Source organism: Stegodyphus dumicola, chromosome 8, assembly GCF_044657685.1.
Source record: "Stegodyphus dumicola isolate Sdum_Otavi_A_Nest chromosome 8, ASM4465768v1".
In the NCBI taxonomy this organism is placed as follows: Eukaryota; Metazoa; Arthropoda; class Arachnida; order Araneae; family Eresidae; genus Stegodyphus; species Stegodyphus dumicola.
In genome coordinates this window covers 191,664,045-191,691,228 of record NC_140775.1, presented here as the reverse complement: position 1 = coordinate 191,691,228, position 27,184 = coordinate 191,664,045, and the positions used below count along the sequence as shown (strand labels likewise).

Genomic DNA, 27,184 nt, shown 5'->3' with positions numbered 1-27,184 from the left:
CGCGCGATTGAAAAACATTTTCTGTCCTGTAATTAGAGGAAAAAAATTTTCCTTATGAGGTATTTCTCCCGCTTTCCTAGCGTGCCTTCGTGGTGTAACAGTTCTGCACGCTGGGCCGGTATTTCAGAGGTCCGTGGTTCGATTCACGGCGAAGGCGGTTGCTAATTTTTCATCTCTACGGCTTCCCAAAAAAATCCTAATATCTCTACAGTGGCGCCCGAACTATAAAGGTGTTGGATGAGGTATATCCACACCCAGGATTAAGTGATTGGATTCCCTTAAAAAAAAGTCGGCCTTTAAAAAGAGAAGTAATATAAGGTATTTCTCCCGCTTTCCTAGCGTGTCTTCGGCCCACCAGCGGCCGAGCGGTAAAGTCGCTGAACACTGGTAGTGCGATCCGAGGTTCGAATACCGCGAACGGGCTGGCTGCATGGGTATTTTCGTGGTTTTCCCCAAGTGTAACGTGTATACGAGCCAGTTTTCCTTAGAAAGTCCTGCACGAAGACATCCATCCCCTTAGGCAGATAGCCCTAGTGTGCTTTGCCATAATTAAATACACCACCACCACACCTAGCGTGTCTTCGTGGTGTAGTGGTTCTGCACACTGGGCCGGTATTCCAGAGGTCCATCCTTCGATTCCCGGCGAAGGCAGTTGCTAATTTTTCATGTTTCCTGCTTCCAAAAAAATACCTAATGTCTCTATACCCAAATTTAAAAAAAAAAAAATCGTTTCCGTAATTAAATATATCTATATCTAATTTTACCTATATTTGTAGTAGGGTTTGTAATCTGTAATTATACATGTAATTTATACATTTTTTATAAAAAAATATATGTAATTTAGAATTTTGCAAATATTCTAGAAAATGCTAATCCATTGAAAAAAATCTTTTCCATGACTAAATAAATTTTTAAAAACGTCAGAAAAAATAGCAGTTAAAATTAATAACAAAATAACAAGAATAAATCATCAATCATATCAATATTTTTAATGTGCAGCATTTAGAAACAACTTAGTAAAATACATATGAAAAATAAAATAATGTGCAAGTTTCAGATGTGCAATGTCAAAAAATTAAAACATGTAAATTTGAGAACGAATATCCTCAAAATGTTTGACAACGAATGTCCTCCGGACAATGCAGAATGAATGTCCTCAGGATGTGAAATTGGTGAACTCCTCAGGACATCTGAGAATCAACATCTTCAGGACATCCTGTCATATCCCGGGACATAGCGACTTAAATAAGACATCCTCAGGATGTTAAATTACGATCTCCTCAGGACATCTGAGAATCAACATCCTTAGGACATCCTATGTATGTCCCGGGATATTGCGACTTAAATAGGACATCCTGAGGATGTTTTGTGCTATGGGGGTGGTTTCAAGGCGAAACCGGTTCCCTTTACATAAAGGGGGACGAAAAAATTTTTTTTAAACTCATTTATGTTGTCTATAGGACCCTTGCATGACATTATGCTTACTTTTTCATAACTTTTAAAAAATCATAACATTGCGCCAAAATTATTGTACAGCATGCGAAAAATGTCCTGAAAGGCAGTCGGATAAAATTTTTATCATTCCTGTTGTTAGCGCGCCATATACATTTCATACAATAAATATGGATTGGTGAGATCTGACCGTCTTTAGGGAGAAAACGTAAGTATTATCTCTGTTTAACATATAATATTCAAAATGGCCGGAAGACATATCTTTAGAAAGTTTTTCTGCTAAAGCTACTTGTAGCCTACTCTTTTGGAAACTTTTATGGAAACAGGTATTCCAAAAACAGTTTGTAGCGATCAAGGTAAACTTTGTAGAGACATTAGGTATTTTTTGAAAGCAGGAGAGATGAAAAATGAGCAGTGCCCTTGCCGCGACTTGAACCACGGACCTCTCGATTATGCGCCGAGCGTGCTGACCACTACCCCACGAAGGCGGGAGAAATACCTTATAACTTTATCTCGCAGTTGACTCAAGAACTTGAAAAGAGGTTAGGAACTAATCCTCGTTTTTCAACATCAGTTTACCCTGCATCAAACGGCCGACTAAGAAATGCAATCGTGTATTTAAACAAAATGTTATATCATGTAATTCACAAAGATCTAGTTAACTGGGACAAGCATTATTCCTTATCTACTTTTGGCATTCCGTGAAGTGCTATTAAGTGACGAAGTCACGCCTCCAGGTTCCTAGGCATCCCTACCCTGTGTGTAGCTGAGTGAAATAATTTTCACCCTATCTTGTGTACGCTTCCAGACTGCACTACTACACGTGTATCTCTGTTTCAACTCATGTACGGTCGTAAAGCTACAGGTCTCTTACGCGCGTTAAAATTATGATGGTCTAGTGAAATACTATTACCTCTTAATTTAAGGAATTCAACAATTGACTACCTACAAGAATTAAATTTAGAGAAAGCAGCTGATCTTGCTTCTTTATCTGTTGTGGAAGAACAAGAAGCTTATGCATAGCATATTATTTTAACTATCGCAAACGTATGACAGAATTTGTGAAACGTATGAAAAAATGATGATGTATATCTAGTATTTACTTATACCACAACACTCTAGCAACAAGCTGTATGCTATGTGGACAGGACCAGGTGAAACTATTCGAGAGAGTAAACCCTCATTCTTATAAAGTTAAATTATCAAATAGTAATATACGACATGTTCAAGTAAACAAAATAAGAAAATTTCACGTTTGGACCACAAACTGTAGGAATGATTTTTCAGAACGTTGCCGAGTTTGGAGAAATTTATCCAGCTCCAAATAAAGTGGCAGTAATCAAAAGTGACACTGAGGTCGTTATAGGTCATTTATGCGACAGTAAGCAAAAAGGAGTTACACTAGCTCAAGCACATCATCATGTTGTTTGTTCTCTGCTGAAATACAAATAGCCAGTGTTGGTGAACGAAAAATTCGTTTGTTACCTGGAGCTGAAAGGTTGAAAGCCATATATTTATAAATTCCCTGAATCTTTGAAACCTAAAATAGATAAATAGATCGAAGATTTATAAAACTTGGGTTTTATTGATCATGTGAAGCTGAAATAGCATACCCAGTTGAATGTATAGCTAAAAAACGTTCGAAGTATGCGCTTATGCATCGACTTCAGATTATTAAATACCATGGCGAAATCTCTTGATTTTATAATAATTTCAATTAAACTGGATGAGAGAACATTATAATTTGCCTTCAAAAGGTTACTAGAAGATATTGTAGGAAGAAGAAAGTCGTGATTTAACATCATTCAAGACATATCGTTCCAAATACCGCTGGAAAGTGATGCCTTTTTGAATTGAAAAATACAGCTGGTACTTTCCATAGAGTGATGAATGCTGCATTAAAAGAACATAGTGATTTTTGCAAAGCCTATATTAATGATATAGTTATCTTTTTATCAGTTTGGAACTCACATCTTAAACATTTAGACCCAGTGCTAGTAACATAAAGCGATCTCAAATTTATTGTTAATGTAAGAAGTGTGTTTTTGCACGTTCAAAGATAAAAATCTTTAGGATATATAATAGGAACTGGAAGACATCAGTATCATCCTGAAAATTTAAGATCCATCGAAATTATAGAAAGTTCTAAAACTGACACTGCTCTAAAGATTGCATTAGGCTTGTTTAACTATTATGGTTATTACGTAATGAATTATGCAGAAGTAGCTCGCCTGTTGACGGAACTTACCAAAAAGAAGAAGATTCCGGGGATAATTGCTTGGATGGATGTTGAGGAAACAGCTTTTTAAGATTTAAATCATCGATTATGTAAACACACCGCAGTTTTACACTTCAAACCCGAAGAAATGGTACAGATACAGTGTGACGCTAATTCCTATGGAGTTGGTGCATGTTTATTACAAAAGACAGCAAAGGCAATTTGCCTCCTAGCAGCCTTGTCAGTCAAAAATTTTCAAAACGTCGGGAATACTTGTCGACTAGACGTGACGCTTACGTCTTTGTTTGGTCGTTAAAGAAGTTCGAATGTTGGGTCTCTGGATCAAATATCGAGCTTGTGACGGATCATAATGCACTAATGTACACTGGTGTGCAAAAATTGAGGACGAAGTCGAAAAATTAGCATATCATCTTGTAAGGATCTTAAGTTTTACTAACGTTTATTTTATTTTAAATCTTTACTATCACTTCTTATTTTCTACTTCCGGCCAGAATTAAAAGCTTTAAATTATTTATGCAAATTTGTCCTGCGAACGCCAAGTACTTAAGTTGTGGCTTTTTGCCAAGCAAGAGAGAGGAAGGAGTTAGTAGAAGCAGGCCGCTTGCCTTAGCAGTTTTACTCGGTTGCTGGTTGCCTTCAAGGCCAGAGGTTTAATCCTCTTGATAATTTTAAACGTATCGTAGTGTTAACAGTTCTCTGTACTACATACGCCTTTTTGTTAATATACGGCCAATCTTCAAGTAGACCCTTGTTTATTAATCCAAAGTTAGTTTAGTTAGAATTTAGTTAATATTTTTATATTCTTACGTTCAGACCACAAGTGGTTGGTCTCTGTATTCCGAAGTCCGGAAATCATTGTAAAGAGAGAAAAATAAAGGGTTTCGTATACCCTTCCTGTGTATCTTGTCTACTTCTCACATTTATTGAACATAGCTTTAGTAAACTCCCTGTTCCGAGTCAGGTCATTGAATGTTCCCCAAGCAAGTAAGGAGGAATACTGAACCTGATAATCTGAACGAAGAGGCAGAGCGGACAGAAAGACCAATCAGGAGATTAAGTAAGGTGATGTACGGTAGCACATGCGCAGATATGCAGGTAGACGTAATGGGGGAGTGTCTGAGTAGTATAAAGCATGTTGTCGGTGTAAGATCAGTATTTCTGACAAAGAGATTGCACGCCGTATAGCAGTTAAAATCACACCGAGTTGCTGCCTCAGCGAGAAATGGCGAATAATCAATCTGTTAGACGACATCTGGATGCTTTTACCCGAGGTCGAATCATTGGGAAGTTGGAGGAAGGCCGCAGTGTGACAAGTGTGGCTGCAGAGTTCGGAATTGCTAACAGCATCGTTTCACGACTTTGGAGACAATTTCAAACTACAGGAACAGCTATCCGGGGGTTTAGTAGTGGTCGTCCACGAGGAACCACACCCGCAGATGACCGGTATATTGCCTTACAGGCCAGAAGAAACAGGCGGCAGACAGCGGGAGAAATCGCTAGACATACGACACAGGCGACTGGACGACCGATATCGCGTTTTATCGTGGCCAGAAGACTGCATGGTGGTGGTCTGTTTGCACGACGCCCTGTATAGTGTGTACCTCTAACGCCTGCCCATCGGAGAAGGCATTCTCTGTGGTGCCGGGAACAAGGGAATTGGAGAGACAATGAATGGGGACGAGTACTCTTTACAGATGAGAGCAGATTCAGTCTGAGTAGCGATTCTCATCGCATACTCATCTGGAGAGAGCGGGGAAGCCGCAATCATCTCTCGAACATCATTGAAAGGGACAGGTATGGAGGTGGCGGTGTTCTCGTTTGGGGAGGCATCATGCTTGGTAGTCGTACAGACCTTCACATCTTCGACGCAGGTTCAGTCAACGAGACCCGTTATTGTAACGAGATTCTTCTTCCATATGTGCGTCTTTTTAGAGGCGCTATGGGTCCGCAGTTCCTTTTCAAGGACGACAATGCACCATGTCATCGCACAGTAGCTGCCGAACAGCTCTTAGAGAGTGAGGATATTGAACGTATGGATTGGCCGGCACGATCTCCGGATCTCAATCCCATTGAGCATGTATGGGATTTTCTAGGCAGACGCTTGGCAGCTCGTACCTTACCACCAGTAACGATTCTGGAGCTTCGATTGGCGCTGCAAGACGAATGGGCAGCAATGCCTCAGCAACTCATTGACACCCTCATTCTCAGCATGGGCAGACGCTGTGAAACCTGCCTAGCAGTCAGGGGAGATCATATCCCCTATTAAAGACCGGATGTTTCTTGCTGGACACCCATCACAGGGATGTTTCGGCCTTCAGTCGCATTGCGCTCCATGCTACTTTTTCAATAAAGCTTCATTTTATGCCTCTGATTTCTCTTTTAGTAAGTGTTGCTTACATTACTCATGTCCTTACGTATTGGGAATCTTACGGTATTAAATGTGTTGATTTGGAAAGCTTTTGTACAAAGTTATGTTGAAAAAACCGTCTCGTCCTTAATTTTTGCACACCAGTGTATATGCCAAGGTACGCACCTCAATTATAGAGGTGCGCACCAAATTAGAGATGGGCAATGGCGTTTCAACGTTACAATATTGATATTTTTCATTGTTCTGTTGCATAATTAAAATTGCTGAGTCTTTCAAGACTTGTTAGTAAATAAACTGCTTGTGACTGATATACTTAAGGGTACTCATACTCTTTAAAACCCATAAGATCTTCGAATATGTAACTGTTGCAAGAATTGGGATAACTTATTTATTTTAAAAGATATTGTTTGTGTTGCCACAAATATTTTTATAATTTAATCCGCTGTGTGACAAAATCTTTCGTCAAGGTTCCATCTTGCGCGCACAGTTTAAAACATTCTGTTGCATAATTTAATTCCATATTCAATATATAGTTTTACAACATTTGGAAACTACTGTGAACCTAAAATTCTAAGAATTCCATGTTAAATTTATACTTTATTTGGAGTTGAGTTTATAAAATGTATTTTATTAAAAAAATCTGTAACGTTTCCGTGCATAATTTTTTTTAATATTAAAATATTCATCAAATTTTTGGTTCACTTAGAAAATAGTGCCCATATAAAGAATTCCATGAAATTTCAAGTACGCACCATTAGCCATTTTTAAAATATCATGCGCACATGACGAAATATTTTGTCACAAAGCGAATTAAATTACAAAAATATTTGTGGTAACACAAATCTGGTAACTACTTTTCTAAAGCAGCTATATTATGTAGTCAGCTGTAGGAAGTAATTGCTTTTAAAATAAATAAAATATCCCAATTCTTGCAACAGCCACATATTCGAAGATCATAAGGGGTTTAAGAGTATGAGTCCCCTTAAAACTTTGCATTAATTATTTTACTTTTGTTCCGGGATTGCTACTTCCCATCTGTTTTGAAAAATTTAATGTTTTCCATTTAATGTTTTACTTTGGTGCCGTATAGTGTTTTTTTGAAAATGATTGCATGTATGTATTTTATTACTGAAATTCGGTATTGTAACAAGGGGTCTTTTCATAGATTGTCAAACGATTGTTTATTGCACTTATTGTAACAAGGGGTCTTTTCATCTGTTGTTAAATGAATGTTTATTGCATCAAAAATACGTACACCTCGCATATTTTGATTTTGTTTAGCTAAAAGAAGTACTAAAATACTAGGCAAATATAATCGTAGAAGTATTTATGTATCATTTAAGTAAATAATTTGTTTACTTCAGTGGGAGAAAATCTGTTGTATTATTTTTATAAAGTATTACCATTTTAAATAAAGAGGAAATAAAAAAATCTTAGAACATAATTCAAATAATCTAAAGAAAGTTTTCAAAGAGATTTATGATTGTTGCTGGTTTTTGATATAACGACTAATGAAAATTAAAGAGACTGCAGAAAGCTATTAAGGTCAGCTCCACATATTATCAGGAACATATTCTATACCCAATTTTCAAATATGAAATTCTCTTTACCGACAGTGACATCAATAAGTAGAACTGCATCAAGAAAAAGCAGACAGCCGCACGCCAAAATCCACTGTTAATTTCTCGGAAAAAAAAAAAAGGAACAAGAAACTTGCATCCAGGTCTTACCCTTCACTCATATTCCTTCTAAATCTCCTGATGTATCATTATCGGATTTTTTTGCTTTGAATTTTTAAAAAGGGCATCGTCGACCTATATCCCTCCTTGGACGTTGGAATGCTGTTAAAGAGATATAGGATAAAAACCCGTCTTCCACTACTAAAAAAACCTTTATTGTTTCAGAAATTCCGGTGTAGAAAGATAGTGAAGAATATGGCTTATCAAATGGAATACTTAAAATATAAGAATTTTAGGTAAACTATTTCTGTAAATACAATGAAAATCCTCTAAAAAATGTGCGAACAGCATTATATAACGTGGAAACCAACGAATTTCCTTTATAAAGGCCACCCCGAAGGCTTTCTTTCCCTTAGACCAGTGGTGCCCAACCTTGTGCTCGCGAGCACAAGTGTCCTCGTCGATCGTTTTGTATGTGCTCGCCAGCCCGATCAGGAACTACGGGGAAAACAAAAACAAAAAAAAAAAAACACTATTTATTTATATTTCTTAATGGTTAAAATATAGTAAGCATTTATAGTCATAAGAGATATCTTGGAAGACGTTATAAAATAATGGATTGCTGACTGACGAACTTCATAGCGAACATGGAATCTTATTGCTTCATTCCGATGTTAGATGGCTCAGCAGGGGAAAAGTACTTCAACCGATTTGTACAACTTCTTTCGCCAATAAAGCAGTTTTTGGAATCCGGAAACGAAAGTTATAAAGAATTGAACGATAGTAATAGGTTATCCGATCTGTATTTTCTCACGGATATAACAGCTTGGTATACCGGGCTTGGTTTCTTGGAACTTTGAATTTTAAGTTAAATGTTAAAGTTGCTTCGTGTATAATATCTTGGATTAGTTTTTTTTTTTTAATTTTTTTTTTTTATTTATTAATCTGGCGTTTTAACTTTTGTTGGGGGACTCTCCGGGTCCGGGTCGCTGGCTGCCTTCGCTTGTGGTGTGAATGGGACGCCCCTTTTTAGACCATAAGATCAATTTGTGATCAGGCGGGTTGGGGCGTTCTAGCAATCCTACCGGATATAACAGCTAAGCTGAAAAAACTAAACGAAGATCTCCAGGGAAAAAAAAAAAAAATGACCGGGACTGTAACTGCTTTTCAGATAAAGTTAAATTTGTGGATAAATACGATGAAAGAAAACAATTTCACCCATTTTCAGAATTTATCGAGCCATATTAATAACCACGAGGCAATTGAAACAGAGAAATACTCGGAAAACCTAAATGCACTGAAATAAATAAATAAATTAAAAAAAAAAAAAAAACTGAAATGTTTTAGATTTTAAATTACGTCCAAAGGGGCGTTTTTTAACATTTTGTGTATTACCTTTCTTTATTAAATATCATGTTCCTCGCACTTAAACCATGAGATCGAGTGCAACAGCAATATCGCAAAATAGTTTTAAAACGAGCATATCTTTAGAATTTCCGATACAGAGACTCACGCGCTGGAGATAAAAATGTTTTTTCTGCACAACGTTGCCATTGCTCGCTTTGAAATCCTTGAGTTTGTTAATCAAAAATTCGTCAAAGTTTTAAAAAATAGGAAATCGATCATAAAACAAATTTCAAATTTCAAATTTGGTCTTCCACATGCTCATATTCGTTGGAGGATTACGTTATTCAAAATTCGATGACTCTATGTACCGTTGTTTTATCACAATAGGAGAAATATACATACATTTATGCAGATTTTTCATTATTTAATTTCTTCAAATATAATGCAGGACTCTAACATTTTGTGGCAACAGTTTGAAAAGTGAACCGACATTTATGAGTCCGACGCAAAATGCCAAAACGAAACTAATAGTCCTTCGGGATTCAAATCCCTTTGGACTAAAAATTTGAACTCCGCTTCTCTGATTTCCATAGAGTTCAACCAATATTATTATTCATATCAAAGCCACTTGCCGAAATTAATATTTCAGGTGTATCACATAAGATTGGAAATATGTTTAACAAAAATGTTGATGTTTTGGAAATGTGCTCGCGAAAGGCCAAAGGTTGAGCACCACTGCCTTAGACAGATAACCCTCATGTACTTTGCCGTAATGAAATAAACCAAACTAACACTTTGCGACTAAGAGCAGTAGGGAATCTGTTAGATTCCCTACCGAGAAGAAATTGATAATTCCAGAACAGATTTAGGCGTGCACTTACTAGTAGCTGCATGTATGCCAAAACTGCAGCAGGAAATAAGGGTGTACTTTTGCGTGTTGGAGACATGCTTTTCGAAGCTAACTATATGTAAACAGAATTTTTGTTTATAACTTTTATGCTGTCTAAATTCAAACAAACTGAATGTGTTAAAAAGTGGAAAATACTTTCTTATTCTGGCGATCACGACACATCATGAAACGAACTGTGACACACAAGTTTAAAAATCTGTTTATAATACAACCGCGGGTTCGGATTTTACAAACATGTACAGTAAGACCCCGCTTAACGCGGGCGATACGTTCCATCGAAGTAGAGCGTAATGCGAAACAGCGCTAAGCGAGGCTATCTTAACATGTAAATAATGGGGTTAGGGGAAGACGGATAAAAAATGGTTAGGCATTAAATTTAATAATGTTTTTTTTTAATAAAAATAAAATCAAACATTTATTTCTTACAAAAATAAAAACAATATAAACGCATATACTTTTAAAAACAAATAAAATTCTCAGTCAGATCATTCAGTCTATTCTGGGTTTCCAATTTTCTGCCTTTTTGTCAAGAAGGCATTATGATAGATTGGCTTAATGGCATATTGCGTTCAATTTCGTCGTCAATCCATATAGACAGTCGTTTTTCCATTTCCTCTATAATGTTATTTCTAGAACGGGTAATTCTAGTTGCAGAGCTTGACGTAGTTGCAGTTGCCGATGACAGTATTTTTTCTTTATTCTTAAGAATTGTCCTTATTGTTGAAGTTGCCAAAATCAATGCAGCACTAATTTGAGATTGACGTTCACCAGAATCTAATCTTCTAATCACTTGCATTTGAGTTTCCAGTGAAATGCTTTTTCTGGTTGCTTTCTTTTCTTGTTTTTTATTATCACCTACGATAAAAACTAAAGATCATAATATTTGTCACTGTATTATTAATCGTTATAGTATTATATATCAAATTTAAACTTACAATAATGTCAACAAATGTTGTTTCAAATGATAAAAAGCAAGAAACACAACTACACTGTTTCGGATATGTTATTTGGAAACCTAGCGCTGCGCACAATTTCGGAGAATCCCCGGGTTGAAATAAAAGAGCGCTAAACCGAAACAGCGCTAAACGAAACAGCGTTAAGCGGGGTCTTACTGTATTTGTTAATTCTTAAAGACATCATGTTTAGTTCCTGGCGGGCTGGCTGCACGAATCCATGTTTTCCACCCTGATACAAGCTAGGTTTCCTATATATCCTCCGCAAAAGCATCATTAGAGTGCTCTGCAATATTTAACCCTTTCCGGTACGCTACCTTTTAAAGTCGGAGTTTTGATAAAAAAAAAGAAAGGTAGGCAGTCTAGGCCTAAGGAGTACACAAGTAAAATTTTGTGAAGATAGCATTTATCGTTTTAATTCTGTGGGTGTGCCCAAAGTGGCACACTGATTGAATAGAGCTTCGAAAAGAGTGCTGAAACGAACATTGTTGTCAACGAACTGACCGATGAGATGCGGAGAAACAAAGAATACAGACTCTCAGTTGTCCTAGATTATCGGTGAGCCCGGTCTGGCACACCTATAAACACCTTAGCCGTTTGATTTTAGGCAAGATTTCAAAAAAAAAAAAAAAAAAAAAAAAAAAAAAAAAAAAAAAAACATAGAAATTTCTTTTCAAACAATTTCTTTTATACCCTAAAAAAAAATCTGGAAGATTTCTTTGAAAAATGAGGGTCTTTAAAAACTAAACATGGCTAAAATATATGGACTGGTTTGTGTTGAGCTGCCGTCTACTATAAATAAAGAAAGGTTCAGAGTAACCTATAAATCATTTTTCATTCAATTTTTCTGTGCGTACAGAAGGAAATGTTTAGGTGTGTCCAGACCGGAAACACTGTGCCGCAAATGTTTAACTACAGCCGTTGCTTATATTTAATTATGTTATTGTGCATTCAGGTAAATGTGTTGCGTGTTTTAACAGTTGAACTCTTCAAAGTGTTAGCTAAGAGGTACAGATGTTAACGTAAGTACAGCGAAATCTAACGAACAAATAAGTTCACTGCTACTACCTGAATAAATAACCTCACGGTTCATGAACAGTGTCAGGTTTCGGGCTCCGATATCGACGTTTTGCCAAGATATTTTTAGGCTGTGTTGTATTTAAGAGCTATATCTGAAGATGGAATCTGAAAAAGAATGAATTTCAAATGAAATAAATTTAGAGTTCAAATTTGAAAAATAACACCTAGGAATATGGAGATCTTCTACGTGTTCGACTTCACTGCACCACAACTGAAACTTGTGATCCAGTGACGATGGAAGTTTGTCATCCCAGTCCATGACATGACTCCACAGTTCTTGTAGAATGCACTTCAGCTTTATAATGAAAGGTCCAAGAAATCCGATCCTTACCACAGCTTTAAAGATGCTGAGTTCGACATCGATGAGGAAAAGAGCTCAAGTATGGGACTTGACTCACCATCCAAGGTGCTGGGTCTAGTTTGGGATCCAGATGAGGACAGTATATCTTTCAACGTGAAATTATCATCACAGTTTGTCAAGAACGGAACTGCTTCGAAAAGGTTTATTCTTCGAGTAGTGGGTCGTATTTATGATCCTATCGGATTTCTTGGACCTTTCATCATAACGCTGAAGTACATTCTACAAGAACTGTGGAGTCATGACATGGACTGGGATGACAAACTTCCATCGTCACTGGATCACAAGTGGCAGTTGTGGTGCAGTGAAGTCGAACACTTAGAAGATTTCCAGATTCCTAGATGTTATTTTTCAAATTTGAACTGTAAATTTATTTCATTTGAAATTCATTCTTTTTCAGAGGCAGCATCTCGCTCAGACATAACACTTAGCCACCTTTAGAAACAGCGCTTTAAGATTTTCTGTCGTTTAACTCCCATTAGCAAAGCTGGAAAACAAATGACGCACGGGACCATAAATTCGGGGAAGGGGAGGAAATTGCGGCCAGATTGTGTTGCAGGAAGAGATTTTGAGAAGTTTGACAGTATGGATATTTTTGTTTGTGTTTGTAGGCAAAACGTCTGAAAGTCAAAAACGAAGACGTGAAAGAATTACTAAAGCGTCTTGAAAATTGGCTCAGCAAAAAAATAACTAAATCAACTTTTGAAGCAAATGTGAAGGAAGTTTCTCCTGCAGAAGAGGAAGAAAGAGAAGACAAACCTACTTCTTTGATGCGCGAAGTTTGCATACAATAGGTTAAGGTGCAAAATTTCCTAAAATAATATCATCCTAATAAAGCATTTGCAAGCTACAGCAATTTTTAATGGCATACCTAACTTTAGAAATATTTTAAATCGTAAACAATAGCAAAACACAGCGAAAAAATTTTGAGTGAAGCAGAAACCCATTGAATCTGAAGAGTCGAGTGACGCTATGCGACGAAATAAAATAAATAAAAATAAAAGGAGATGTCCCAGAAAAGTGGTTACCTGATGTTATCAGATAAGAGAACTGCTCATCCAGATAATATTTTATCTCTTCCTCGTCACTTTCCATTTCAAACACGCCGTCCACTCTTCTTCCTAAGGGTACGATAAGATTAAATTACATTTTTGCTCAAAAGGCGTTAGCTCAGAAGAGCTATTAATTTCGTTTTGGCATTTTGCGTCGAAAACTTTAAAAATCTGAATCACTTTTTCAATTGTTGCCATCAAATATTAGAGCCCTGTATTATATTTAAAGAAATTAAATGAAGAAGAATCTGCATGAATGTATGTATGTTTCTCGCATTGTGATAAAACAACGGTACCTAGAGCCATCCAATTTTGAATAACGTACGTCTCCAGCCGAATATAGGCATCTGGAAGCTCGAATTTGTTTTATTATCTATTTTATATTTTGCAAAGCATTTATGAGTTTTTGATTAACAGACTCAACGATTTCAAAGCGAGCAGTGGTAACACTCTACGGAAGAAACATTTTTATCTCCAGCGCGTGAGACTGTATCGGAAATTCTAATGATATGCTCTTTTAAATATTTTGCGATATTGCAGTTGCTGTTGAATTGAATTTTATGGTTTAAGTGCGAAGAACATGATATTTAATAAATAAAGGTAACACACAAAACGTTAAAAAAACGCCCGCTTGGGGAGATTTTCATTGCTTTTGTACTATGAACTTTATTTTAATAAATAATCGTCAGTGGCCTCAAGAATGGATTAATCTGTTTAATATATTATTTCCAAACTGCCTAAAGCTTCAATTAATGAAGAAAAAAAAAAAAAAAAAAAAAAAAAAAAACAGAGGGAAACAAAAGATAGTGTCGCCATTGCTTTTGGTGTACCAAGACCAAGAAAAGCACACTGAATGAATATGCTATACCAATTGTATTTCAATACAAACTTTGAAGTTCATTTTCATCCTTTTTGGATTGTTCTATTTTCGGATCCTTCTAAATTTTCAAACACCGCTTCATAAAAAGGCAAAATCTCTAAAGTCATCAACTTACCCCCAAAAAATCTGAACATGCTCGATGATTCCGATTATACCATTAACCGCTTCAGGACTGGAGACATTTACATTTTAGAATGATTTCGGGGCCGTTTAATTAATGTTTAAAATATAAAGAGCACTTTTTTTAAATGGTCGATCTGTTAGCGTTTTGTCTGCATTGTGATTTTCATATCTCGGCTTTTCGTAAAATTTCCAGGGGCATTAATTTCCATTCCTCCCCCTCCCCAACGTTCCAGAGTCCATCAATCATGACGAATTTGTGGGCCCACCAGCGGCCGAGCGGTAAAGTCGCTGAACACTGGTAGTTCGGTCCGAAGTTCGAATCCCGCGAACGGGCTGGCTGCATAGGCGTTTTCGCGGTTTTCCCCATGTGTAACGTGTATACGAGCCAGTTTCCCTTAGAAAATCCTCCACGAAGGCATCCCTCCCCTTAAGCAGATAGCTCTCGAGGCTTTGCCATAATCACGTACACACACACATGATGAATTTGCGCTTACAAAGAGCTCTTTTCAAGAGGACAAAGCACAATAGTCCGTAGGTGAAACGTCAAAGGACATCGCAGGAATACGTTGAAAAAGTACATATGTAATACTTATATCAGTCTTCCTTTTTTCAACGAATGCAGTGGTACTTTCCGAAGTATGACTTTTTGCAGAAACTTCACTCTCTGAAAGTAACTAGGGTTAAAAAAAAAAATAGAATCTTATCTGTAAATATCGGATTTAAAACTTTCTTTTGACATACCACTGAGATGATTTTAACATTTTTTCCCCACTCTTCTCATTATTTTCTACTGTAAGAGAATCCTGCGACAATCATAAACCGTTAGCTGAATCTTTCCTTGCATTCCAGGCTGGTACAATCTTTTTTCTTCGTTTTTGATACCAAATCTTTTCCTTTTTCTTTTGCTCCATTTGTAATATTCTGATAGATATTTGAATATAACAAAAATATTTGAATAAGCAATAAAATCAAGGTTTATACCAAAGTAAACACATCTTACGATTGTGTATTCAAGTCACACTTATCCACTATTAGTACATCCACCTGCTGGCAATACCTCGATCAGGCGGCAGAATACTTTCGGGTATCACAAGCGAACATTACTTTCCAGATTACGGCTAAGATCGCATATATCTGCACATGCTCACATTTCCCTCCCATTTTGTTATCCCGATAACGTGAATTATTATCTTTGCAAATTATCCACCAAACCCAACTCTGGCTAGCAGTGCAATATACAGCTTAATTTTACATTATTTTTTTTTTTACTGAATTCAGAGAGAAGTATATATCAATCTGTTATTTATTGCTAAATTCCGAAGTCAGAACATTCAAATAATAACTTCAGTGCAGCCGCCAAAAGAGGAAGACAAATGATAAATGCAACTAAAGAAACATGCCCGGAATATGTACATTTTGTAATGCAGGGACATATTTTCTATCTTGAGGCCAATTGTTCTGTCTGACCTTTGAAATTATTTACGTTTAGAAATGGTAATCTAAAATATGCAGGTACTTCCCGCATTTCCAAGTGACTAGTTTGTCAAGACTGACACAGATTCCATCGCAATACATATATAAATCGGGCACAGAGTCTATCAAGTGAAAAGAATTAAGATACAGAGCAATTCTTTTAATCTTTTCATAAATTATCTTATAATGAAGTATTTCATTTATTTCCTTGTGTTGACGAACGTGCCTTCACACTGTGATAAAAGTGCTAATAGAAGACCGTTTTATGTAATAGGACATATGGTTAATTCCATTGATGAAGTAACGTATTTCTTGAGCAGTGGTGCTAATGTTTTAGAATTGGATGTAGCATTTTTTAACAACGGTTCAATACATCAAGTGTTTCATGGAGTGCCATGTGATTGCATGAGATCTTGCACACAGAAATCTGATTTTTCAAATTATCTGCAATTTGTTCGCTCTATCACGACACCTAGCGTCGGCAAATATTTCAACCAATTAACTCTTTTGTATTTTGACCTGAAACTGGCTAACGTTTACGATAAATTTGAAGCTGGCCAGCAATTAGCTCAACATATTTATGAAGATCTGTGGGAAACCGATAGTAAGAACATGATGAAAGTTGTTGTAAGCATCAACAGCATTTATAATCAAGACGTCATTAGAGGTTTTCTTCAGCGGTTTCGAGAATTAAATCTGACTACTCTGTTGAACGATTATGTTGCTTTCGATGGAGGAATAAGCGACTTAAGCCTAATCGAAGAAATGTGGGAAAGACATGGACTGAAAAACAGCAATATTTGGCAAGGAGATGGCACCACTAATTGTTTTAGTCAATTGTATCCTGACACACGTCTGCAACAAGCACTTAATGCTAGAGATTCAAACAGCAGTTCATTCGATAAAGTATACCATTGGACAATAGACAGCAAACAGCGCATGCGCTCATCTCTCGATATGGCAGTTGATGGAATTATAACTAATGCACCTGCAGTTTTAAAAGATATTATAGAAAACGAAGATCCCTATACGCAACAATTTAGTTTAGCAACTATTCAAGAAAACCCTTTTCAGAAATTCTTTTCTGATACATCTTCAGCTTCACTTAAATGTTCATAAATATCTAATTCAAAAATTTATACGCTATTGGTACATACATTCTTAGAAGCTACTGTATTAGGTTTGCTCAACAGATAATTCACAAAGGCTATTAGAAGATTAAACAACTGTTTTAGAACCATTTTTCTCGCTAATTTACACTAAAATTGGCTTTTATAATTTTTATTTAATGAAAAAGATTAGAGTAAAAAGTGAGACTTCAGTAGGCTTATGTACATAGCTTACAAAAAATGACCCCTAATTTTATTTCTGTTGTCAGCTGCTACAAAGACTTCAAGTTTGGATCATACTTTCAAAGTAAATACTAAAATGTTCTCAACAACATAACACTTAAAACTCATTTTCTAGAAAACGAAGATCCCTATACGCAACAATTTAGTTTAGCAACTATTCAAGACAACCCTTTTCAGAAATTCTTTTCTGATACATCTTCAGCTTCACTTAAATATTCATAAATATCTAATTCAAAAATTTATACGCTAATGGTACATACATTCTTAGAAGCTACTGTATTAGGTTTGCTCAACAGATAATTCACAAAGGCTATTAGAAGATTAAACAATCGTTTTAGAACCATTTTTCTCGCTAATTTACACTAAAATTGGCTTTTATAATTTTTATTTAATGAAAAAGATGAGTAAAAAGTGAGACTTCAGTAGGCTTATGTACATAGCTTACAAAAAATGACCCCCAATTTTATTTCTGTTGTCAGCTGCTACAAAGACTTCAAGTTTCGATCATACTTTCAAAGTAAATACTAAAATGTTCTCAACAACATAACACTTAAAACTCATTTTCTTTCAGAAAATGCGATCAAAATAATTCAGTTGAGGAAATTTTGCTTAGCTGTTACTTTTTGTCTTTGAAAAAGAACAGGTAAACTGAGTTTAGTATTCAGAACAAATTCTCATTTGTTGAAATAAAGTTTCACTAAGCTACCATTATAATCATATTTAAATTACTTTCTGTGTTCGCAGTGATTGTATTTCTTAAATTATAGAAGTTTCAGACAAAGAATTTATATTACTTTTATCCTATATAACTGCATTTGATACAAAATTGACACTAACTCATAAAAGTAGGAAAGTTATTCTTACTTTACATAGTATGTTTAATTAAAATTACACTTTTAGACTATTTTTATTTTAAGCCAGAGAAGACTTTTCTTTCGTTTATTTGTTTTGTTTTACAGCTAATTAAAAATAATAAAAACATAAATCATTTAAAAAACAGCTAGAATAACTTTTAATTGTTTATTTCTATAAAGAAGATAAACTGAGTAAAAATACTTTCTAACAATGAGTAATACACTCATTTCGAAGAAAATTTGAAAAGTAATCTAAAACATAAATTACTTTGTTTACACAATAAAAAGGTTCTGTATTTGTCAATATTTTTTCCTTCTTCTTAAGGGGACTTACTACCTAAAAATTGATGAAATTAACGATTTTCCAATTTTTTTTACTAAAAAGATATTTTAATACCTTGACTACCATTTACTAAATTTGGTCAGATTTCGAATACGATTGAGAAGAAATTTCGAAACGATCTGTTGATAAATAAATAGTGTTAAAAGACTTAAATTTCTGACATCCCTTTAACACTCACCTCAGTGTTTTTCTTCCTTTTTTTTTTCTTTTACTTTTCATTGCCTCAGTTATTTATTAAATATCAGTGCAGAAGAAGAGTAACATAATTACCTGTGAGTGCAACTATCAGCATAATCTGTTTTATATGTGCAAATCTGCTTAATTTTAAGTTAAAAAAAATGAACTCTCTCTTTAAGGGAAAAAAAAAAAACCTCAAATATTTCGGTATGCATTATTTATCAACATGTTTTGTTATGCCTCTCCAGGAACAGAATTTCTTTGGGACAGACATAAATAGAAAGAGGTGGCATAAGGAAAGTTACCTAAATTCCTGACTGTAGCATTATTAAAAACCATACTGGAAAAATATTAAACTCTTTAATTAATTAAAATACTACTAAATGAATTAAAACGGCAATACATAAACCATAACAAATGGATAATGGAGAAGAAATCATGTATGCTGCAGGGCAGTTTTAAATTAAAAAGATTCTATCTGTTCAAATTTCAAATTATACATTTTGAAAAAATGAATTAAAAAACAAATTAATATTATTAATATTGATTATACGTGTTTTAGAAAAAACTATTATAATTAATTTAAGTATTAAAATTATTTTGAATGTGTTTTACAAAACAAAAACAGGCAAAGAAAAATTCTACTTACATTTTAGGATTTTTTCTGCAATATTTCTGGTCAGATAAAGCCTGTAATTTATGTTTATATTCACTAACTGAATAGTAACAAGTTTTTAATTTTAGATAGATACATACATATTGAAATTCAGTAGCATCAATATTTAAAAAATTGAATATATTTTTGTGAGTATTTTAAGAGTTTACATTCTTTGAGTTTCGTTTTCTCAGTTTGCAATTTTTTGATAAATCCTTTTATTCAAAGTCCTAAAACTTTCACAGATATGGACTAAATTATTTAATATTTTTACTGCATGTTTACTATCATATACTCCCTCTGTCCCATAATAATAGCAACAAGTGAATATTTAAATAGGAATTATTGGTGATAGTTATGTTGTAGGGCAAAACTGCGAAGCCTTCAATCAAAACCATTATTTCAGGTCATCTGTCATTTGTTCTTGACAGATTTTTCAATTTTTAGGTTAACCTACTTATGTATTATAACTATTTTCGTAATTTTATTTGTTGATCGAAATCAATTGTTTATTTCAGTTAAATATCAACTCACTGTAAATGTAAGATGAAAAAAAAAAAAGAGAATTTTCAAGAAAGATTGAGTTGGGATTGTCCAGTTCTTAACAAATCAAAAGAATGCAGAAAGGTGCAATTATATTAGCCACAAAACAATTTTAGTGTAACAGAATTATCATTTCAAGAAACAAGAAACATGTTTCTAAAAATAATTGTCAAGGCAAATCTTAGGCTAATGTTGATTCTTTGAAAAAACAAAGCTGGGTATAAATGCAAAGATTATGGAGAAAAACTTAGACATATTCCTTTTAGAAGAGATACCACAGCAGCAGTAAACATAGCCATTGATAATATTTCTCCTCAGATACTGGATAATACGTTTTTATCTCTTCAACAAGTTATGCTGAAAGCATTGAAGAACAATTGCTCCAATAATTTCAAGTTCATGCATCCCTAGATTCACAGCCAAGGGTTGCTACCTACAAGTTTAAAATGCAATAACAAAATTATTCAAAAATACAGAAACTGTTTGAATGCTCAAAATAAAAATTAACAGTAATATTTTTAATTTTGGTTTAATCTAGTTTTTCAATAATAAACATTCCATTCTATATTTGTTTTCTTTTGCTATTATAATGGGACAAATTAAATTCATCAACTGTTACCATTATTATGGGACAGAGAGAGTACTTAATCGAAACAAGATGATTTGCAAAATATTTTTAAAAAATACTATGGGAAATTAAAATGTAATTAAAATCATTTTTTAAAGATTTCCTATATGATTATGCTTTTTATTTTTTCCCTCAGAAGGTAATTCTTGCAAAATCAATCCTGAATGTTACATTCTAATAAATATGATGAAAAACATTTGGGTGAAAACATTGAAAATCATAGCAGAAAGGTATTTTAATCATAATTATTTTTTCAAAAAATATCATTTTGAAAAAAAAAAAAAGAAAAAAAAAAAAAAAAGCCCCCCTCTCCCCCAAATTTTTTTCAGGCTAACAAAATGATTTGATAATATTCACGAAAATAGATGAAAGTCCTTAAACAAAGAAGAATAGTTCAAAATGTAACAAGTTCCCTTAAGGAGGGGGGGGGGTAGAATAATCCTAGCAGAAACACTTATTCAGTAAAGATGATAACATTAAAAACTTACAGTGCTGTCTGTGATTTCGGCAAAGCATCGAGGGCTATCTGCCTAAGGGGAGGGATGCCTTTGTGGAGGACTTTCTAAGGGAAACTGGCTCGTATACACGTTACACATGGGAAAAAACACGAAAACGGCCATGCAGCCAGCCCGTTTGCGGGATTCGAACCTCGGACCGAACTACCAGTGTTCAGCGACTTTACCGCTCGGCTGCTGGCGGGCTTTAAAAACAGACAATTTCAACAACAGAACAATTACTAAGCACAGCTGAAAGGTATATATTCTGATTAGTTGGATAATTCTTAAATCATTATGCATTATTTTATGAAGCTCCCTCTCCAAGGACAAAAATAACTTTGTTGCCCTAACAAAGCTTCGGACTGAATATCCCTCACCTCAGCTCTTAAACTTTTGTTAAAAATATTATTTGTGTCACATATCATGTTTCAAAACAAGAAAACATATGACAAGCTTGCATGGGTATTAACAGCAGGTACCGTTTAAAACAGTATTTCTTTCTGCACATAGAAACAGGAACTTTATTTGTACTTGCCAGCCACATTAGAGAAACTAATAAGGTGCTGTTCAAAATACGCGTAACATTACATTCTTTTTTCGAAATTAGCAAGCACTTAAAACCATTATTGAATTTTTATTGTTGTTGTTGCTTATGCTCAACTGTCTGACGAAGTCAGCTCAAGCCCATTAAATTTCTCGTGGCAAGGAGTGCTACATTACGCCTGCCATTGGCAACCAGCCTTCGCCCACAGTTTTGATGGAGAGTACCCCGGGGGAACAGGTCTGAGGGTGTCCCACCCCTCTCCCCTTCCACCAAACCACACGAGAGGACTTTCGGCTCACTGCACATTTAAAATGCCGCCATGCCATATCAACATTATACATTTACAAACATCCATGCTTTCTCTGGGATTTGAGCCCCTCTGCACTGCAGTCAACGATGCTAACCACTATACCAGTTGGGCGGCATCACTGTATTTTTGAAATCTTCAATTTAAATTCTTAATTTTAACTAAACAAATCCTTAATTTTGTCTGCATAAGGACTCTTGTTTTTTCTAAAATCTTTTTGAAAGGTACTTATTAAAAAAATAAACCAATCTATCCAACTGAAAAAATTAAAACTGACATATTGCTTTCTTTGAATTAGAAAAATACTTAAAGGAATTTCACATCATTCATTGAATAAGTTCATTAAATATTGTATTATTTAATTATTAACTTACTGAATTATTAATTATTATCAGTAATTATTAACTTACTGAGCAATTAATGAACTCGGCATTTTAAATTTAAAAATAAGTTTTTATAGAGCAGCATCTTACACACATTTTTAATAAAAGTATTATTTAAAAGCTAGTTTCGAATGCAATTATTTTTGAGGAAAAGTATCCTCATTTTCTTGCATCTCTTCCTAAACATTTTGAGGTATCAGTAATATAAAAAAAACAAACAGAGAATATTACTGATTTATTTTATTTTTCACATACTATTATTTAAGAAATAGTTAGTAAGTTAGCTTAATATACATATGACATTTAACACGACAATAATATCCATTTATGCATCGAATTACATGTACGATTTGACTAGCATATTTCACTGTTAAGGAAAGTAAATCTATTGTTTTCAAACAGGAAGCAAAGAGTTACACTGGTTATTGAATATAATGAAATTTGGAGTAATACATGAACTCGAAAAAATTTAGATGTAGCAAAGATGCAATTCTATGCATAAACATCAGTAAATTTGGCAATTATTACCTCACAGCAAAATTATTAATTTTCCGAAGAACTGTCTGAACTTAGACTTGAACTATGATTAGAGTCACTTGTCTGCACTATTTCTGAGGAGAAAAAGTCGACAGATGAGTCTGAAAATGATGAAGATGATGTTTCAATTACTCGCTGCGGACGTTCACTGCTGAACCTGCCAGAATCTTGATTATTATCCTTATTTAACAAACTAACATTTTCTGTGTCACTTTTGTCTGAATCAGAATCAGAGTCAGATACATATTCTTTTCTATTATATCCGTCTACTTCATCACCTATTATAGCAGAATTCTTCATAGCATTACCAACTGCCTGAATGCAGTAACTAGGACCAGCGTATGTGATAGTTCGATCAGGGTTTAGAGTGAAAACATTTGGATACTTCTTCAGAAACTCTAAAAATTCTAAGCCAGGATATTTTTCTTCAATATAATTATAAAGATTGAGATTTTTTGGTGCTTCTTTTACTAGATCTCTTAGAGTCATGAAATCCATTGGAATAATCTGGTACTTTAAAATATTCTGTATGTAAGTGAGTAATTGATTTTCAGAAGTTTCACTGTTTTCATCCATCTTTGTCGTACCTTAAAAGAATACAAATGGAAAATGAATAAAACGAAGTTTCAAGTATTATAATTACATACACACTAAACAGATTTATAAAACACATCAAGCTATAAACAAATATATATAATAATATAATAATTTAAATGATATAAGGAAAACAGTTTTAGTTATGAAATGTGCTATCGGCAAAGTTATTTAGCATTAAAATGTTCTTGCATAATGCTTTAGTTAACAATAACAATAATACAATTTTCAAAAAAAAAAAAAAAAAAAAAAAAAAAAAAAAAATCTTATAAAGAAATTGGAATAAAGTGAAATCATAACTGTATTATTCCGAACCTAACTTTCATACTGGAATTTATGCATTTTCTAACAAATTCTAAGAAATTCTTTCATCTGACAAAGTCTAGGGAAATTAAAAATGTACACAGTGGACAAGTAAATCACTTACAAGTTCTAAAATTACAGCATTTTTTTAGAGTCATACAACATAGTTCTTAAAATAAACAATCAGTTGTCCTTGAGTGCTTGCTTTAGGTGAATGGGCAAGAGAAGCACCAAATTATGAGCAAAATTTTAGAAATATACTTAAAAAAAGAACTATGGTTGTTAACTTTTAATTTTGAAATGTATCAAAAACACTGCTTTAGAGTATTATAAAACAATACAAAGAGTGCTTCATTGTCAGCACTTAACACACTTATGTGCAATTTAATTAGCCAAATCAAATAAAGAGCTTAATTAATTTATAATGATTTAATATTTAAAACAAGACAGAAAAACTGATATCCCATATTTTATACAATTTTTAGATAAATATTGTTACAATATATTAATGTCTCAAATTTACATAAGGTATCAAATGATATATCATTGAAATGGGCTGAAATTAATAACCTCTTTAAGCAAATCAATTAAAAATTTCATGCATGGAATTTAACTATGCAAGAAACAGATAAAATCTTGCAAAAATTTTAACTTTATGTAAAGTTGCATGTTTAATACAAGGATCAACATAATATCAAATCCCAACGAATGTGTTGGTTGCAGGTTTATTGTTATTATTTTAGCTTTATTGTTTTGTCCATGTGCAAATTAAAATGAGGTGGTTTCCTTTAGAAAGATATATCTGCGAAGTATTTCTCTCCTTAGGCAAATACATCTCTTGTATGTTTTCCCATACTGAATTACACATGCAAACATAATAGAAGGATTATCTCTTTTACATAAAATAAGAGAAGATATTTTTGAGAAATGAGAAAAATTAGTTTTAAAAGTGAATATATTAGTAGAATATGAAAAGGAGCAAAACAAGAAAATTTAATAAATCAAAATGTCAAGAATCAGTTGATAGAATAATTAATTTTTCAGAAAAAATTATTTTTTTTACATTAGAAATGAAAGAATATTTCAATCACACAATTACAATGGTGATATGAAAAATTAAACAGATAGTTTCCATTTTCTAACTGATGAAAAATCAATAAGTTTATATTTAGAAATTTTAGCACTTAAAACAACCAAATGCTATAAATGTTGCTGATATTCTACCGAATATTTAATTTGAAGAAACTTGTTATTTCAATAAATTTGGTTGCTAGAGCAAGATCAGATATTTTAAAAATGGCTTGGTTTGATTTACTTGATTATGACAAGCATGCATGGGCTATCAGCTTAAGAGGAGAGATATCTTCTTGGATGACCTTCTAAGAAAAACTGGGTGGTATTTACATTACACACAGAAAGAAATCACTATGTTAATTCCCTATGTTAGAGTATTTTTGAATCCATTTCAGTTATTTTACAACTCGCTTTGGAAAAAGAGTTCTAAATTCTGTTTATACGTACAGATGTTGTGAAAAAACATCATTCAAATGGATTCAAGACTGGTCAAAATTAACATTTTGGTTGAAATATGATATCCAAAATTTTCCATTATTACAATACTTCTTTTACTTTGTACAAGGAAGTAAAAACCAGATACAGTCAAAAGTCTTTAATCTGGACTCATCGGGACTTCAGCGATTTCGGATTATTGGTTTTTCCAGATTATAGATAATCAGTTTAAATCTGGTAAGATGGCATGCAGAAATTATAAAATTAAAAATATGAAACCGTAATTTATGTAAGAGCAATTATGATCTAAAGGGTATCAAAATTTACAAAAAAAAAAAAAAAAAAAAAAAAAAAGCTTAATATTTATTTGTTTACTTTATTAAACATTTCTTTCAACGTGCGCATGCGTAAAGCATACATTATGCATAGTCGAAATTAGAAAATTGCAACCAGAAAACTATTTTATGTGTATTCGTGATATTTATAATGACGAGGAATTTGATTTAAATCATATCAAAGACAGAAGTACATCGAGATGAAATACTCATTTAGTAAGGAATTATAAGCCGAATAAAATAAAAACATCTGCCCTGAAGATAAGGATAGTGCTGACCGATCATCTTCCAGTTCATTGCGCGTGGTTCATTGCCCCTAGCGGGGGCAAGCCGGGGTTCTTGCCCCGGGCGGCAAATTCAAATATAACGCTGGAACATTTTGGTATGTTGTTTGCTAAAACAGCTCTCTAATTTTAGTACAATGTTAATAGTTTTAAGGCCAAGTTTAAAAACCTCTTTTAAGAAGATTTGTAATTAAATACCAAGAACCCTTTTAAACAAACATGAGTTAAAATAAAGTACAGCCGATTACAACTATAAATACAAGATCAGAAAGAGGCCAATAGAGGGACTCCAGGCATCACTGATAGAATCAGACTGACCCTATCAGTAACATCTGGAGTCCCTGTATCATTTGCTGTCTAGGCCAGGCGTATTCAAATAATAAATAGAACGATAGATAGAAGAAGTCACCTGGTTCCCATAGCAACGTCTGCTGGGAAACTGAGAAGCAGTGTAACTATTTTTTAAGAGCTAACCCCAAAAAATAACTTCAAATAATAATAACATAGGGAATTAACATAGCGATTTCTTTCTGTGTGTAATGTAAATACCACCCAGTTTTTCTTAGAAGGTCATCCAAGAAGATATCTCTCCTCTTAAGCTGATAGCTCATGCATGCTTGTCATAATCAAGTAAATCAAACCAAGCCATTTTTAAAATATCTGATCTTGCTCTAGCAACCAAATTTATTGAAATAACAAGTTTCTTCAAATTAAATATTCGGTAGAATATCAGCAAAATTTATAGCATTTGGTTGTTTTAAGTGCTAAAATTTCTAAATATAAACTTATTGATTTTTCATCAGTTAGAAAATGGAAACTATCTGTTTAATTTTTCATATCACCATTGTAATTGTGTGATTGAAATATTCTTTCATTTCTTTCATTTCTAATGTAAAAAAAAAAATTATTTTTTCCGAAAAATTAATTATTCTATCAACTGATTCTTGACATTCTGATTTATTAAATTTTCTTGTTTCTAGGCCATCCTGTACAAATGAAATAATTCAAATTAATATTCATCGAGTATATATAAGACACAGATATTATATCTTCAAGCTGAAGCAAGGCATTTAGATTTTTTTGCAGCGAGTTGGCAATTTAGGCTCACCTTTGGTTTGACTCGGAATGGTGGAGCGCATGTTGAATTTTAAAGCTAGATTTATTATTTTTATGTTTTTTTTCCCCCAGTTTTCAGGACTCTTCTGGACTTTTTTTTTTTTAAAGATATGCTTGCTTTTAATAGCCCGCACTATATTTAGCGACCCACGACCATTTATTTAGGACTGTTCAGTGTAATTATGTCAATTCTTAGTTATTCTTATTAAGGCAATTCATAGCGAATTTCATTTAGATTAAAAGGAACCATCTGTGTATCGAGGGGAAGAAAAGTGAAATACAGAAAACGAGCCAAAGATAAGGCCAAAC

The 27,184-nt window shown here is 33.8% G+C and overlaps 2 protein-coding genes and 1 pseudogene across 6 annotated transcripts in view; 1 reads left to right on the top strand and 2 right to left on the bottom strand.

Moving 5' to 3' along the window:
• Positions 1-10,270: 10,270 nt before the first annotated feature.
• On the bottom strand, positions 10,271-20,403 carry LOC146996060 (putative CENPB DNA-binding domain-containing protein 1). 2 transcript variants are annotated; one of them, XM_085822853.1, is made up of 3 exons: positions 19,290-20,403; positions 13,415-13,507; positions 10,271-10,862 (listed from the first exon to the last, which is right to left on the bottom strand). In XM_085822853.1, exons 2-3 carry the CDS (start codon positions 13,479-13,481, stop codon positions 10,522-10,524), a joined length of 408 nt encoding a protein of 135 aa, XP_085678979.1. In that variant the 5' UTR covers positions 13,482-13,507; positions 19,290-20,403; the 3' UTR covers positions 10,271-10,521. The 2 variants fall into 2 exon arrangements, with proteins under 2 accessions (XP_085678979.1, XP_085678980.1); XM_085822854.1 differs by having other exon boundaries at positions 10,271-10,850.
• On the top strand, positions 16,097-18,152 carry LOC118199160 (dermonecrotic toxin StSicTox-betaIB1i pseudogene; annotated as a pseudogene).
• A 2,019-nt stretch (positions 20,404-22,422) lies between the features above and the next one.
• The window catches only part of LOC118199162 (uncharacterized), a 35,768-nt gene continuing 31,006 nt past the window's right edge, over positions 22,423-27,184 (bottom strand). For all 4 annotated transcript variants that reach the window (XM_035370963.2, XM_035370964.2, XM_035370966.2 and 1 more), the window contains one exon: positions 22,423-23,321. In XM_035370963.2, the coding sequence (XP_035226854.1) occupies positions 22,741-23,321 (581 nt within the window). In that variant the 3' untranslated portion in view covers positions 22,423-22,740. The remainder of the gene's footprint in view (positions 23,322-27,184) is intronic.

Bases quoted from the DNA above. Each gene is read 5' to 3' on its own strand.
- LOC146996060 (XM_085822853.1), bottom strand. From the start codon at position 13,481: ATGGAAAGTGACGAGGAAGAGATAAAATATTATCTGGATGAGCAGTTC. The intron at 10,863-13,414 runs GTAACCACTTTT...TATGATCTTTAG, and splicing joins CTCTTATCTGATAACATCAG to TTTTTATCGTAGGTGATAAT.